The 17,342-nt window shown below is 37.8% G+C and overlaps 1 protein-coding gene across 2 annotated transcripts in view; it reads right to left on the bottom strand.

Annotated features, from left to right (window-relative positions):
- Positions 1–325: 325 nt before the first annotated feature.
- The window catches only part of ARNTL2 (aryl hydrocarbon receptor nuclear translocator like 2), a 96,053-nt gene continuing 79,036 nt past the window's right edge, over positions 326–17,342 (bottom strand). For both annotated transcript variants that reach the window (XM_027541589.1, XM_027541588.1), the window contains 3 exons: positions 6,670–6,745; positions 4,955–5,063; positions 326–2,442 (listed from right to left, as the gene is read on the bottom strand). In XM_027541589.1, coding sequence (XP_027397390.1) covers positions 2,306–2,442; positions 4,955–5,063; positions 6,670–6,745 — 322 coding nt within the window. In that variant the 3' untranslated portion in view covers positions 326–2,305. The remainder of the gene's footprint in view (positions 2,443–4,954; positions 5,064–6,669; positions 6,746–17,342) is intronic.

Genomic DNA, 17,342 nt, shown 5'->3' with positions numbered 1-17,342 from the left:
GAGAGGTCAAGGGGCCACAGTGACCTATCCTGCTACACTGGATTAGGCTGACTATGGAGGTTTAGCACAATCTGCAGTGGTCCAGACTCCTGAAATGTTACCTCTGTAGGCAGACCTCTCTACTTGACTTAGAGAACAGGTATGTATATCTGTCACGCTTCTTCAGACTTAATTATCATGCTTGTGTGCATATGTGCATGTGTGTGCTCAGTAGTATCCAACTCGGACTGTAGCCCACCAGGCTCCTCGGTCCATGGAGATTCTCCAGGCAAGAATACTGGAGTGGGTTGCCATTTCCTCCTCCAGGGAATCTTCCCGACCCAGGGATCACACCCAAGTCTCTTGTGTCTTCTGTATTAGCAGGCAGATTCTTTACCAATGAGCCACCCAGGAAGCCCAACTATCATGCACAGGCTGCTACAAACCAATACCCCCATCTTGTAGGATTTCTTTGGCTTTGGCTTATTCTACACTTGAATGTCCCCCAAGTTCTCAAATGCCAGAACCAGAGGTGGTGCTGAACCTCTTACATTGCTGGAATATTGCATTGGCTCAAGATAACAGGTCAATACATCCTTGCCCACATGGCCTCTGCAAATGTCACATGTGAAGGAACATATGATTTTGGTCGTGGCCTGTTACTATGTTGCCCATTAATGTGTCTGAAAGTTTAATCTATTGCAGCCTAAGGATATATATGTAAGGTAAAAAGGATGCTCTGAGGAAAATCTGCTGGAGAGGGACAGCGTGACACAGAAAACTGGAGTGGATCCCCAGGGGTTTCCCCATTAGTTTCCTGCCTATCTTACTTTTACTTGCGAGGCACAAAAGAGAATATAAGGGAATACACTTGGTAAACTAGAAAGAGCTATTAAAACCATAGGTATTATGGAACCATTATAATATTATGGTATTATGATCTTCAAACATGTAGATATACATACAGTATTTTAAATATCCTTAATTCCTGCACTCAATTTGAGCCACTTCTAGATTACTGGTTTTAAAAATGCTTTCAATTTTTAATTATAGCTGGAAAATTGGTTTTTAAATTCTTTCTCATTGCCTCATGGTTTTAAAAATGTACTTGTCATTTATGTAATTACCTTTGGTTACAAGCAGTAGTTGGAGAAGGAAATGGCAACCCACTCCAGTGTTCTTGCCTGGAGAATCCCAAGGACAGGGGAGCCTGGTGGGCTGCCGTCTATGGGATCACACAGAGTCGGACACGACTGAAGTGACTTAGCAGCAGTAGCACAAGCAATAGTAATTGTAATTTCCTAATAATTTAGAGAGCCAACAACTAGTTCTTAGGTCACTTAACTAATCATTTAACTACTGAGACTATTGGTTTCCCAAATGTGTATAAAGAAACTGGTTTATACACATTAAACATTAAAAGACATATGAACTTAATTGTGACATTATGCAAGACATTGAATCTGCCTGGACCCACTTCTTCCACTAAGACTAATCTATTGCTAAATACCTTTTCAGCATCAGAAACCTGTTCTATCTGTAATAAAAATCTTGAGTGGTTCTATTAAGAGTAAATCTTAATACTCTTGAGTATTAAGGCAAAGGCTAATCACCCAGCTCTAGGGCCCAAGATCTTTCCTTTTCTGCAAGCAAAGTTGAAACTTTCTCAGCTTTTCCTTTTGAGTTTTAAATAAGAAATCATCTCATTTAAAATCTATCTCAAAGTGCTCAATTGAGCATAACTATTGTGGTTCTGTACTTGCCCAAGTCCACAAAGACTGAATACAGTATTCATTGTGATCACAATTACAAATTGCACTATCCCTTTAAATGTCCAAGTACCCACTATTTTCTTAAAGTGGATAAGCCCTGTCCTCAGTGAAGGAAATATATGAGGAATGGAAATGTTCCAAATTACACAAATCTTCTAAGTCAACTATAAATGAATCCTGAGATTACAAGGAAAATGTCCACACATTAAACTCCCCAAACTCAAAACAACTGCACCATAAAACAAAAATAAAACCAAAACAAGATACATGTGGCATTCTTGGTTAAAAAGATTTTAGCAAAAATATAGCAACTAGTGGGTTTGAAGCCATGTCGATGACTAAAGCAGTCTATAGAAAATTCTGTGAATCTGAAGATTTCCCCAAACACATTTCCCCAAACCCCTATTAAAGTCAGGAGCAAATCTATAAAAACTGGCAGACCATTAATAGGAATAAGAGATAAAAACAGTATACAAAGGATACAAAGACCATATAGTCTTTTGTAAATGAAATGCTTTGAGACTTTTCTCATGTTTAGAGTTAAAAATCAAATGCTAGAGTGTCCAGTGGATGTCACTGAAGTCCCCGGGGTCTCCCAGGCCCCCCTCTGCTTCTAAGTAATTCATGAAGGCAGCCATGGCTGTGTCATCATTGTCACAGAGGGCTTCCAAGTCCAGCTGGACTCCTTCTCCTATCAAATTGAAATACAGGCTTGTGTAAGTACATTTGGAGATTAAAAAACGAGTTATCAAAAATGGCAAAACAAGGTTAGGATACCATACAATGTATTATTGAAAGCAAAGCATACGTTTTACAGATGCCAGATATATTTTTTAATGGGTTGCCTATTTTTATAACAATCTGCTGTCAGATAAATTGCACTTCACTCATTTGACGCACATAAGGGAGTTAGTCTATGAGTTTTCTAATAGAAAATAAAAGCACTAAGAGGTACAGACTCTGAGATAGTTGGACGGTAAGGGCTGGGGTTTATTCATGTGTGTATATAGAGCCTGGAAGGAGACATTTAACTTTAATCTGCCTTGTGAAATGCTTGTTTAACTCCAAAATTAGAAGGCTGAGACAAAAGCATCACCTTCCAAAAATCTGAAAGACTCTAATAAAAGGAAGGGGTCCCCAGATTTTTGATTGAAAAAGGAAATAAAGAGGAACCACGGAAATGTGTTTTAAATAAGATATGAAGAGGTTCTAGAAATCCATGGTTAAAACACAGTGAGAGATTAATCAAAGGTTTCTAAGTATCTTCCAAAGTACAATAGAATTTAAGATGATTAATATGTGGTTTTTGGAGAAGGAAATGGCAAGCCACTCCAGTATTCTTGCTTGGAGAATCCCATGGACAGAGGAGCCTGGCAGGCTACAGTCAACGGAATTGCAAAGAGCCAGACATGACTTAGTGACTGAGCATGCAATATGTGGTTTTGTGTGAAGCTGAATGTCCAGGTTCCTTCAAGGCTTTTGATTCTCAGGGCTTTCCCAGTGGCTCAGACAGTAAAGAATCTGCCTGCAATGCAGGAGACCTGGGTTTGATCGCTAAGTCAAAAAGATCCTCTGGAGAAAGAAATAGCTACCCACTCCAGTATTCTTACCTGGAGAATTCTAAGGACAGAGGAGTCTGAAGGGCAACAGTCCATGGGTTCCCAAAGAGTCAAACACAACTGAGCAATTAACACTTTCACTTTCTTTTTTTCCCTCTGATTCTCTTTAACATTTATTTTCAGGAGATCAGAGGCAGTTATGGGGAGCATAAAATTGTATCCCTTCAAGTTTCTTTATTCGGACTTGGCATAGGTATAGTTAAAATGAATAATTACATCTTAAACTTTTTATGATTGGTATCTTTTAAAAATCTTTTTCTGGAGAATGGAATTTTTCCCTAAACATGAGAGCTTTAGTTTTATTTAAATTGTGTTTTAATAATACTCACAACAACTCAGTTGATAATCAGACTTTCAATGACAGGTCCATTACATAGAATGTGCTGTGTGTGCTCAGATGCTTAAGTTGTGTCCAACTCTTTGTGACTCTATGGACTGTAGCCCACCAGGCTCCTCTGTCCATGGGATTCTCCAGGCAAGAATACTGGAGTGTGTTGCCATGCCCTCTTCCAGCGGATCTTCCCAACCCAGGGAACAAACCTGCATTTCTCATTTTTCTTGCACTGGCAGCCAGGTTACCACTAGTACCACCTAAGTAGCATACACTTAACAACTAACACTATGATTACTGTATTTAAGATCCTGAATGAAAAATCTTAGTTTTTTTTTTTGAAGTAGTTGATTTTATAATGTGTTAGTTTTTGGTGTACAGCAAAGTGATTCATATATATATATACATTCTTTTTCAGATTCTTCTCCATTATAGTTTGTGATACTATATTGAATAGAGTTCCCTGAGCTATATAGTAGGACCTTGTTGTTAACCTATTTTATATATAGCGGTTTGTATCTGATAATCCCAAATTCCTAATTTATCCCTCCCCCTGCCTTTGTCCTTTGATAACTATATTTGTTTTCTGTTTGTAGATCTACTTCTGTTTAGTAAATAAGTTCATTTGTGTCTTTTTTTTTTAGATTCCACATATGTGATACTATGTGATATTTGTCTCTCTCTGTCTGATCTACTTAATATGATAATCTCTAGGTGCATCCATGTTGCTACAAATGGCATTATTCCATTTCTTTACGGCTGAGTAATATTCCATTGTGTGTATATATACCACATCTTCTTTATCCATTCATCTGTTGATGGGCATTTAGGTTGCTTCCATGTCTTGGCTATTGTAAATAATGCTGCTACAAACACTGGGGTACATGTATCTTTTCGAATTAGTTTTCTCCAGATATATGTCTATGAGTGGGATTGCTGGATCATATGGTAGCTCTAATTTTAGTTTAAGGAACCTCCATATGTTCTTCATAGTCATTGTACCAATTTATGCTCCCACCAACAGGGTTAAGGGTTCTCTTTTCTCCGTGCCTTCTCCCACATATATTATTTGCAGAGTTTTTGATGATGGTCATCCTGACCAGTGTGAGGTGATATCTCATTGTAGTTTGGGGGAAAAACTTAGTTTTAAAGCTGTTTGCATATTTAGAAATTTCCTAAACCTGAAACTATAGTGATTAAAAAAAGAGTTTTTGGAAAACCAAAATGGTGGTCCATTGTGAAAGAAATCTTACCGAGGAGTGGTTCATGACTGAGGGGAGCAGTAGCACTTTGGTTTTGCTTTGTAGCTTCTCGTTCCCCTATTTCAGATGGACTTAGGGTAATCAACTCCTTATCTGACATCTGTAATGACAAAATAAAAAACAGTAAGTTTCCTATTTGAATGAAATAAATATTTCTTACCAGTTTTCATATGTGGGTGTGCTGTCATGAACAATATGGCAATTTGCACTTACTGAGTGTCCTATGCTTAGTACTCCACAAATAAAATTTTGTTTCATGTTATAAATATTGTGAGGTCAAGAATCTGAGGCCTAAAGAGTCTAATATCTTGTCTAAAGTGTTGGAGCCATGATTCTAACTCAAGTCCATCTGACTCCAAAGCTCCTACATTATTCATAATCATAACTAGAGTATACAATTACACATATAAGGGAAAGTTTTAGATTAAGAAGGAAACACATTTCAGTATTTTTAAAATGATGGTAAAACTATATCTCATCCAAAGCTACAGTGGGAAATACTGCTTTGGAATAGGGAATGTATTAAACCAGAGACTTTTACCAAAAGTTGTAATAGTGTTACACAGACATAGGCCAAACAAACTGATGTTCAATATAGCTCATCAAAAGAAATTGTTTACCTATATTGCCTGATTCAGTTGATAAACTTTATCATAATGCCTACATAACATACACTACTCAGAGATTCTTGTGTGCTACAAGGACTTAAATCCCTGTTTCTGGTCTGGCACAAAATGCATACCCAATAAACAGGTGTTAAATGTATGAGTAAAACTTGAAAATACCAGAACAAAAGTCTATATTAATATAAAAAGATATTTTCAGGTTCTCTTTTGTCCCTGGTCAGATTTAATTTCTCTTCTCTCCTATATTCTCATGTGCTGTGTCCTATGTCATTTCAGTTGTGTCTGACTCTTTTCGACCCCATGGACCGTAGCCCACTAGGCTCCTCTGTCCATGGGATTTCCCAGGTAAGAATCCTGGAGTGGGTTGCCATTTACTACTCCAGGGGCTCTTCCTGACCCAGGGATTAAGTCCGATTCTCCTACGTCTCCTATGTTGACGGGTGGATTCTTTACCACCAGTGCCACCTGGGAAGTATACCTACTTTAGAGCATTTTGTTGTCTGGGATACATCACAATTATATTATATGAGGGTCTTCCATATATTCAGTACACACATTTTGTATGTATTTAAAATTGCTAATATTTGTTCAATTGAATTAAATAGTAGGTAATACTTATTTTGTAGCTTATATTAAGCTTTCTTCCAGACCATAAGGAATACTTTTAATCCATAGACTTGGAGTTTGTTAAAATAACAACTATTATTTATTGAGCACATACTATGTCCCAGGAACTGTGAGGTTTTTTGTTTCTTTGTGTATTAAATCATTTAATTCACACACCACTACAAGAAACTGGAGCTATTATTAATTCCTGTTTTACAAATGAGGAAGCTGAGATGCAGAGTTTAAAAAATACACAGGAGGTTATCCCAGCAGGTGAATCAAAACTTGGACCCAGACATTAATGTCCCAGCAACTTCACTATTAACCACTATTCTACACTGCCTCTTAAAAACTCTGGAAAGAAATCATTTTTTTTTTTTACAGGATTGCCTCTTTTCTCAAAAGAAATAATCAACAAGGACCAATTTATCATTCATTTATTTCATGAATATTATCACTTATAATAGTACTTACATTCCTGCAGTTGAGAGTGTGTGTATCTTTCAATAAATCTGTTGGACTTGAATCAAGGGATGAAGATGACTGTAACCTTCAAAAATTACACATAAAACATGTTATATGTCTATGTATATATATTTTAGAGAAATTTCTCTTCTGAATACAGTCTACTGATAAAAATACAGGGAGGAACATAAAGACTGAATATCACAACAGTTTTCATCATTAGACTTGTTCAGAGCCAGACATATATTTGACTACAGAGTGCTGAAAACACTGTAGTAAATAGAAACATAAAACCCCAAGGTGAAAGCTCTTAAGTACATCATGTTACCTGTCTTAATACAACACTTTGCATAGTAATGGAACAATTACACAGTTCAAAATAGGCACTGACATCAAGAATCAGTTCTTATCAGGATACTAAAAAGCAGAACTAAAGAAAGATTTTCTAACATTCTGCAACCTTTTCTTTAAGTGGAAAATACGTCATGTTTTTACTATAATAGGTCATCTCCAGGTACAAATACATGAAGATAAAAACATGATCATAAGGCTTTTGAAGAGATAACAAATCTCTTCAAAACTTAATATATAAAACTTACAATATTATATATTACTAAATGCTCAATTATGTGATACATAATGGCATAAACATAACTTATGGCCTTGTGTATTTCCAGGGATGCAGCTGACAAGAAATTATAGAGGGAGAAATCAAAACAGAAAAATGAAATGAATTAGGTAGGAAACATAGATGAAAAGATTAGTGACATGTCTTGGAGATTTTTCACAATGTAATGTATATAGCTTGGCTGACTGCTCATTCTGTGGTTCAAGGTTTAAAATCACCAACCACTCTAGCCCTTGTTTAAAGATGAAAAAAGCTAACTTCCCCTAACCATGCATGTCACTACCAGATTCTGAAATATGGCTTTCTTCATATTAGTTTACTGGGCAAAAACCTGCTATTTAACTTCACCTCAGTCCCTTTTATGGAGAAGGCAATGGCACCCCACTCCAGTACTCTTGCCTGGAAAATCCCATGGATGGAGGAGCCTGGTGGGCTGCAGTCCATGGGGTTGCTAAGAGTCGGACACGACTGAGCGACTTCACTTTCACTTTTCACTTTCATGCATTGGAGAAGGAAATGGCAACCCACTCCAGTGTTCTTGCCTGGAGAATCCCAGGGACGGCAGAGCCTGGTGGGCTGCCGTCTATGGGGTCGCACAGAGTCGGACACGACTGAAGTGACTTAGCAGCAGCAGCAGTCCCTTTTAACTGAGTTAAAACTCCGTTGCTCAGTGGCCTGATCTCTTCCTCAGTGAATCTCCTTGTTGTTTGCTGAAACCAGCATGCTTTCTCCTACTTAACTGAGTTAAAACTCCGTTGCTCAGTGGCCTGATCTCTTCCTCAGTGAATCTCCTTGTTGTTTGCTGAAACCAGCATGCTTTCTCCTACTCAACGCCATACACTGGCCAAGGTGACTCCATACATAAAACTCCATACACTGCAGCCTGCACATTCTAATAGTTCCCAGCTAGCAACGTCTGGCTCAATTTTTGCTTTCCTTATGTTGCCCTTCCAGCATATACAGTCAAAAAATGATTTTCAACAAGGGTGCCAAGACCATTCAATGGGAGAAGGAATAGTCTTTTCAGCAAATTATGTGAGAAAACTGGATATCCACATGCAGACAAAGGGAGTTGGACTATAACCCTACTCAGAGTAATTTTCTTGGTTGAACTTTGTGCTACTTAGTACAAATATTTACAATTCACTTCAGAAATACATTTTAGAGCTATTATGGAAAACTCCAAAGAGATATAAAAGCAGATAATATAAAGAAATTTCATATACCCACCAAACTGCTTCAGTAATTGTCCTTTCCTCACCTAATAACAATGTATGAGATATAAAATTTTAAGTGTTTTTGTGTAGGATGTAAAATTAATATAAATATAAATGTATTATATGTAAATGATTAATAACATCATTCAAGATGCTCCTATTCCTATTTTTTCTGCATTTGATAAGATATTCTCAGAGAAATGTTAATATGTCTCACTATGATTTTATTTTTTCTTTATGATTATATATCTTTAAATTTTTATTTATTTTTTTATTGAAGGATAATTGCTTTACAGAATTTTGTTGTTTTCTGTCAAACCTCAACATGAATTAGCCATAGGTATACATATATCCCCTCCCTTTTGAACTTCCCTCCCTTTTCCCTCCCCGTTCCATCCCTCTAGGTTGATAACAGAGCCCCTGTTTGAGTTTCTTGAGCCATACAACAAATTCCTGTTGGCTATCTATTTTACATATGGTAATGTAAGTTTCCATGTTACTCTTTCCATACATCTCACCCTCTCCTCCCCTCTCCCCATGTCCATAAGTCTATTCTCTATGTCTGTTTCTCCACTGCCACCCTGTAAATAAATTTTTCAGTATCATTTTTCTAGATTCCATACATATGCATTAGAATATGATATTTATCTTTCTCTTTCTGACTTACTTCAGAATAAGTTCAGAATAAGTTCTGACTTACTTCAGTATAATAAGTTCTAGGTTCATCCACCTCATTAGAACTGACTCAAAAGCATTCCCTTTATGGCTGAGTAATATTCCATTGTGTATATGTGCCACAACTTCTTTATCCATTCATCTGTCAATGGACATCTAGGTTGCTTCCATGTCCTAGCTATTGGAAATAGTGCTGCAATGAACAATGGGATACATGTGTCTTTTTCAATTTTGGTTTCCTCAGAGTATATGCCTAGGAGTGGGATTGCTTGGTCATATGGTGATTTTATTCCTAGTTTTTTAAGGAATCTCCATACCATCTTCCACTGTGGCTATATCAATTTACATTCCCACCAACAGTGCAAGAGCGTTCCCTTTTCTCCACACCCTCTCCAGCATTTGTTGTTTGTAGACATTTTGATGATGATCATTCTGACCGGTGTGAGGTGCTATCTCATTATAGTTTTGATTTGCATGTCTCTAATAATGAGCGATGTTGAGCATCTTTTCATGTGTTTTTTAGCCATCTGTATGTCTCCTTTGGAGAAATGTCTGTTTAGGTCTTTTTCCCACTTTTTGATTGGGTTGTTTGTTTTTCCAGTATTGAGTTGTATGAGCTGCTTTGTATATTTTGGAAATCAATCCTTTGTCAGTTGTTTCATTTCTTATTATTTTCTCCCATTCTGAGGGTTGTCTTTTTACCTTGCTTATGGTTTTCTTTGCTGTGCAAAAGCTTTTAAGTTTAACCAGGTCCCACCTGTTTACTTTTGTTTTTATTTCCATTACTCTAGGAGGTGGGTCATAGATGATCTTGCTTTGATTTATGTTATCGAGTGTTCTGCCTATGTTTTCCTCTAAGAGTTTTATAGTTTCTGGTCTTACATTTAGATCTTTAACCCATTTTATCTTTGTGTGTGGTGTTAAGATGTGTTCTAATTTCATTTGTTTACATGTAGCTGTCCAGTTTTCCCAGCACCATTGACTGAAGAGGCTGACTTTGCCCCATTGTATATTCTTGCCTCCTTTGTCAAAAGTAAGGTACCCGTAGGTGCATGGGTTTATTTCTGGGCTTTCTATCTTGTTCCATTGGTCTATATTTCTGTTTTGGTGCCAGTACCATACTGTTTTGATGACTGTAGCTTTATAGTATAATCTGAAGTCAGGAAGTTTGATTCCTCCAGCTTCATTCTTCTTTCTCAAGACTACTTTGGCTATTCGGGGTCTTTTGTGTTTTCATATGAATTGTAAAATTTTTTGTTCTAGTTCTGTGAAAAATGCCATTGGTAATTTTATAGGGATCACACTGAATCTGTAGATTGTGTTTGGTAGTGTAGTCATTTTCACAATATTGATTCTTCCTACCCAGGAACATGGAATATCTCTCCATCTGTTTATGTCATCTTTGATTTCTTTCATCAGTGTCATAATTTTCTATGTACAGTTCTTTTGTCTTTCTAGGTAAGTTTATTCCTAGATAATTATTTGTTTGTTTGCAATGGTAAATGGGATTTATTCCTTAATTTCTCTTTCTGATTTTTCATTGTTAGTATATAGAAATGCAAGTGATATCTGTGTATTGATTTTGTATCCTGCAACTTTTCTAAATCCACTGATTAACTCTAGTAATTTTCTGATACTATCTTTAGGGTTTTCTATGTACAGTTTCATGTCAACTGCAAACAGTGAGAGCTTTACTTCTTTTCCCATCTGGATTTGTTTTATTTCTTTTTCTTCTCTGATTGCTGTAGCTAGTACTTCCAGAACAATGTTGAATAATAGAGGTGAAAGTGGACACCCTTGTCTTGTTCCTGATCTTAGGGGGAATGCTTTCAGTTTTTCACCATTGAGAATAATGTTTGCTGTAGGCTTATCATATATGGCCTTTACTGCGTTGAGGAAGGTTCCTTCTATGCCCATTTTTTTGGGAGAGTTTTAATCATAAATGGGTGCTGAATTTTGTCACAGGCTTTTTATACATCTATTGAAGTTATCATATGGTTTTTATCTTTCAATTTGTTAATATAGTGTTATTAATGTTAACATTGATTGATTTGCACATATTGAAGAAATCCTTGCATCCCTGGAATAAACCCAACTTGATTATGGTGTATGAGCTTTTTGATGTGTTGCAGAATTCTGTTTGCTAAAATTTTGTTGAGGATATAGGTGCATAGATATTTACAATTGTTATGTCTTCCTCTTGGATTGATCCCTTGATCATTATGTAGTGTCCTTCCTTATCTCTTGTAATCTTTATTTTAAGGACTCCAGCTTTCTTTTGCTTCCCATTTGCATGGAATATATTTTTCCATCTTCTCACTTTCAGTCTATATATGTCTTTAGGTCTGAAGTGGGTTTCTTGTAGACAGCATATATATGCGTTTTGTTTTTGTATCCACTCAGCCAGTCTGTGACTTTTGGTTGGAGCATTTAATCCACTTACATTTAAAGTAATTATTGATATATCTGTTCCTATTGCCATTTTCTTAATTGTTTGGGGTTTGTTTCTGTAGATCTTTCTCTTCTCTTTTATTTCTTGATTATGTAAGTCCATTTAACATTTGTTGTAAAGCTGGTTTGGTGGTACTGAATTCTCTCAACTTTTGCTTGTCTGAAAAGCTTTTGATTTCTCCATCAATTTTGAATGAGGTCCTTGATGGGTACAGTAATCTTAGTTATAGATTTTTCCCTTTCAGTACTTTAAATATATCCTGCCATTCCCTTCTGGCCTGCAGTTTCTGCTGAAAAATCAGCTGTTAAGCATATGGGATTTCCCTCGTATGTTACTTGTTGCTTTTCCCTTGCTGCTTTTAATATTCTTTCTTTGTGTGTTTAGTCTTTGTCTGTTTTAGTATGTGTTGTGGTGTATTTCCTCTTGGGTTTACCCTGTATGGGACTCTTTGTGTCTCTTGGACTTGTTGACTATTTTCTTTTCCATGTTGGGGAAATTTTCAACTATAATCTCTTCAAACATTTTCTCATATCCCTTCTTTTTCTCTTCTTCTTCTGGGACCCCTATTATTCTAATGTTGGTGTGTTTGATATTGTCCCAGACGTCTCTGAGACTATCCTCAATTCTTTTCATTCTTTTTACTTTATTCTGCTCTTCAAAAGTTATTTCCTCCATTTTATCTTCCAGCTCACTGATTCGTTTTTCTGCTTCAGATATTCTGCTATTGGTCCATTCTAGAGTATTTTAATTTCAGTAATTGTCTCTGTATGTTTATTCTTTAATTCTTCTAGGTCTTTGTTGATTCTTGCATTTTCTCCATTTTATTTTCAAGGTTTTTGATCATCTTTACCATCATTATTCTGAATTCTTTTTCAGGTAGTTTGCCTATTTCCTCTTCAAATATTTGGACTTCTGTGTTTCTAGTTTGTTCCTTCATTTGTGTAATATTTTTCTGCCTTTCCATTATCTTTTTTTTAACTTACTGTGTTTGAGGACTCCTTTTTCCAGTCTTCAAGGTTGAATTCTTTCTTCCTTTTGGCCCTGGTAAGTTTGGTCCAGTAGTTTGTGTAAGCTTCGTATAGGATGAGATTCATGCTAAGTTTTTGTTTGTTTGCTTGTTTGTTTTTCCTCTGATGGGCAAGGCTGAGTGAGGTGGTGATCCTGTCTGCTGATGATTGGGTTTGTGTTTTTGCTTTGTTTATTGTTTAGATGAGGTGTCCTGCACAGGGTGGTACTGGGTCTTGTATTCAAGTGGTTTCCTTTGTGTGAGTTCTCACTATTTGATACTCCCTAGGGTTAATTCTCTGGTAGTCTGGGTCTTGGAGTCAGTGTTCCCACTCCAAAGGCTCAGGGCTTGATCTCTTTGATGACACGTTCAGTGGTGGAGAGGTGGAGTTTCCTCCTGGACATGATCCCCTCAGCCTCCTCCCATCCTCCCCAGCCAGGGAGATCTCCAGATGTGTGCTGGTCAACCTGCTTTGCCCTAGCCTTAATTATCAGGGTGGCCCAGCCACCAAAAGGAGGCGGCCACAGCAGCCTAGCCTCAAATCCCACAGACTTGAGATGCAGGCCCACTGGCCACTCCCCCCAGAGGCGCCAAGTCCGGAGCACCCACAACCATGAATCAGGGAGCAACATGGGCGGCTGCAGCTGCCGATTATATATCTTTTTCTTCTGATTTTTGCTTTATGTTCTTTGTTTCTTTGTTGTTAGATGCCTAATGATTTATGATGTCTATTTTCTTTGTGAATTGTATCTTTTGTCATTAAAAATATTCATCCTTGTTTCATTTAAAAATAAATTAATTAAAAAAAAACTGTCCTTTCCTAGTCTTGTTAAATGTATTTAACCCAAACTCATACTCCCCTTTCCTCCTACACACTTCACCACTTAATCTGTAAATACTTATCACTGGAGAAATACTGATTTAATTATTATGGAGTACTGCCCATGATATCGGAGAAGGCAATGTCAACCCACTCCAGTACTCTTGCCTGGAAAATCCCATGGATGGAGGAGCCTGGTGGGCTGCAGTCCATAGGGTTGCTGAGGGTCAGACACGACTGAGCGACTTCACTTTCACTTTCCATTTTCATGCATTGGAGAAGGAAATGGCAACCCACTCCAGTGTTCTTGCCTGGAGAATCCCAGGGATGGGGGAGCCTGATGGGCTGCCGTCTCTGGGGTCACACAGAGTCAGACACGACTGAAGTAACTTAGCAGCAGCCCATGATATAACTGTTTTCTGGGGGTATTATACCTACCTCTAAAAAGCTTGAATTCTGAAACATTATTTTTCTAAAATCTAAGGAAATTCTGAGTTCAAATTTTATCTAAAACCTGCCTAAAGGTTTTAGATGAGTAATTATGGGCCTGCATATATGCATATGCACATATATCCACACATATCTTTTCTTCCTTATGAAAGTGAAAGTGAAGCTGCTCAGTTGTGTCTGATTCTTTCAATTCCATGGACTGTTGCCTAACAGGCTCCCCTGTCCATGGAATTTTCCAGGCAAGAGAACTGGAGTGGGTTGCCATTTCCTTCTCCAGGGGATCTTCCTGACCCAGAGATAGAACCCGGGTCTCCTGCATTGCAGGCAGATGTTTTACTGTCTGAGCCACCAGGGAAGCCCATAATACTATTCTTTTGTTCTATTTCTGTGCTTTTTTCCTATTAACCATATAAAGTTCTTTCCATATTAGCATAGATAGAGCTACCTAATATTTAACTGTTACAAAGTATAACATTGTATGGATAAATACTTAAATCCCGACCGTAGACAAGTGCAGCAAGGAACAGTCTTATTCATGGATCTTTCTGCAGTTGTAAAAGAATATTTGCTTCTGAAGTAGGGTTGTTGAGTCTAAGATTATATACAACTACATTTTTGATGGGTATTATTAAATTACCCTCCAAGAGCCTTCACTAATTTATGCTCCCATGGACAGTTTGACTGTTTCCTTGCACTGTCACCAATATTATCAAACTTGCAAACTTTTGACAATCTCCTAAATGAAAATGGGTATCTTATTATCATTTAATTTTGTGTATATATATATGTATGTATATATATATATATATAATTTTAACTATGAGTGGGGGTGAGCAATTTTTAGTTTCTTGGCCATTTGTTTTTTTTTTTTTCAAGTCTACTCTCCAACTTTTTTTTTTTAATATTGAGCTATTTTTAAAACTTCCTTGACAACTGTATTCTTTATACTACCCATAAAGTTTTATATATAAAATGTATGATACATAAACTTTAATATAACATTCAATAACTTTATACTATAAAATTCTTCATCAGTTCAGTTCAGTCACTCAGTCATGTCCAACTCTTTGTGACCCCATGGACAGCAGCACACTAGGCCTCCCTGTCCATCACCACCTCCCAGATTTTACTCAAACTCATATCCATCGAGCTGGTGATGCCATCCAACCATCTCATGCTCTGTCATCCCCTTCTCCTGCTTTCAATCTTTCCCAGCATCAGGGTCTTTTCCAATGAGTCAGTTCTTCACATCAGGTGGCCAAAGTATTAGAGTTTCAGCTTCAGCACCAGTCCTTCCAATGAATATTCAGGACTGATTTCCTTTAGGATTGACTGGTTGGATCTCCTTGCAGTCCAAGAGACTCTCAAGAGTCTTCTCCAACACCACAGTTCAACAGCATCAATTCTTTGGCACTCAGCTTTCTTTATGGTCCAACTCTCACGTCCATACATGACTACTGGAAAAACCATAGCTTTGACTAGAGGGACCTTTGTTGGCAAAGTAATGTCTCTGCTTTTTAATATGCTGTCTCAGTTCAGTTCAGTTCAGTCGCTCAGTCTTGTCCGACTCTTTGCAACCCCATGAATCGCAGCACACGAGGCCTCCCTGTCCATCACCAACTCCCAGAGTTCACCCAAACTCATGTGCATCGAGTTGGTGATGCCATTCAGCCATCTCATCCTCTGTTGTCCCCTTCTTCTCCCACCCCCAATCCCTCCCAGCATCAGGGTCTTTTCCAATGAGTCAACTCTTTGCATGAGGTGGCCAAAGTATTGGAGTTTCAGCCTCAGCATCAGTCCTTCCAATGAACACCCAGGATTGATCTCCTTTAGGATGGACTGGTTGGATCTCCTTGCAGTCCAAGGGACTCACAAGAGTCTTCTTACATGCATGGATTGCAAAAGTAGGAAGTCAAGAAACACCTGGAGTAACAGGCAAATTTGGCCTTGGAATACGGAATGAAGCAGGGCAAAGGCTAATAGAGTTTGCCAAGAGAACACACTGGTCATAGCAAACACCCTCTCTCAACAACACAAGAGAAGACTCTACACATGGACATCACCAGATGGTCAACACCAAAATCAGACTGATTATATTCTTTGCAGCCAAAGATGGAGAAGCTCTATACAGTCAGCAAAAACAAGACCGGGAGCTGACTGTGGCTCAGATCATGAACTCCTTATTGCCAAATTCAGACTTAAATTGAAGAAAGTAGGGAAAACCACTAGACCATTCAGGTATGACCTAAATCAAATCCCTTATGATTACACAGTGGAAGTGAGAAATAGATTTAAGGGATTAGATCTGATAGAGTGCCTGATGAACTATGGATGGAGGTTCTTAACATTGTACAGGAAACAGGGATCAAGACCATCCCCATGGAAAAGAAATGCAAAAAAGAAAAATGGCTATCTGGGGAGGCCTTACTAATAGCTGTGAAAAGAAGAGAAGTGAAAAGCAAAGGAGAAAAGGAAAGATATTCCCATTTGAATGCAGAGTTCCAAAGAATAGCGAGGAGAGATAAGAAAGCCTTCCTCAGCCATCAATGCAAAGAAATAGAGGAAAACAACAGAATGGGAAAGACTAGAGATCTCTTCAAGAAAATCAGAGATACCAAGGGAACATTTCATGCAAAGATGGGCTCCATAAAGGACAGAAATGGTATGGACCTAACAGAAGCAGAAGATATTAAGAAGAGGTGACAAGAATACACAGAAGAACTATACAAAAAAGATCTTCACAACCCAGATAATCACAATGGTGTGATCACTCACCTAGAGCCAGACATCCTGGAATGTGAAGTCAAGTGGGCCTTAGAAAGCATCACTATGAACAAAACTAGTGGAGGTGATGGAATTCCAGTTGAGCTATTTCAAATCCTGAAAGATGATGCTGTGAAAGTGCTGCACTCAATATGCCAGCAAATTTGGAAAACTCAGCAGTGGCCACAGGACTGGAAAAGGTCAGTTTTCATCCCAGTCCCAAAGAAAGGCAATGCCAAAGAATGCTCAAACTACCGCACAATTGTACTCATCTCACACGCTAGTAAAGTAATGCTCAAAATATGCTGTCTAGGTTGGTCATAGCTTTTCTTACAAGGAGCAAGCATCTTTTAATTTCATGGCTGTAGTCACCATCTGCAGTGTTGAGCTTTAAGCCAACTTTTTCACTCCCCTCTTTCACTTTCATCAAGAGGCTTTTTAGTTCCTCTTCACTTTCTGCCATAAGGGTGGTGTCATCTGCATATCTGAGCTTATTGATATCTCTCCTGGCAATCTTGATTTCAGCTTGTGCTTCATCCAGTCCAGCATTTCTCATGATGTACTCTGCATGTAAGTTAAATAAGCAGGGTGACAATATACAGCCTTGATGTACTCCTTTCCCAATTTGGAACCAGTCTGCTGTTCCATGTCCAGTTCTAACTGTTGCTTCC

This window comes from Bos indicus x Bos taurus, chromosome 5, assembly GCF_003369695.1.
Source record: "Bos indicus x Bos taurus breed Angus x Brahman F1 hybrid chromosome 5, Bos_hybrid_MaternalHap_v2.0, whole genome shotgun sequence".
In the NCBI taxonomy this organism is placed as follows: Eukaryota; Metazoa; Chordata; class Mammalia; order Artiodactyla; family Bovidae; genus Bos; species Bos indicus x Bos taurus.
The sequence above is the reverse complement of the archived record's forward strand: the minus strand, read 5'-3'. Positions and strand labels throughout refer to the sequence as shown.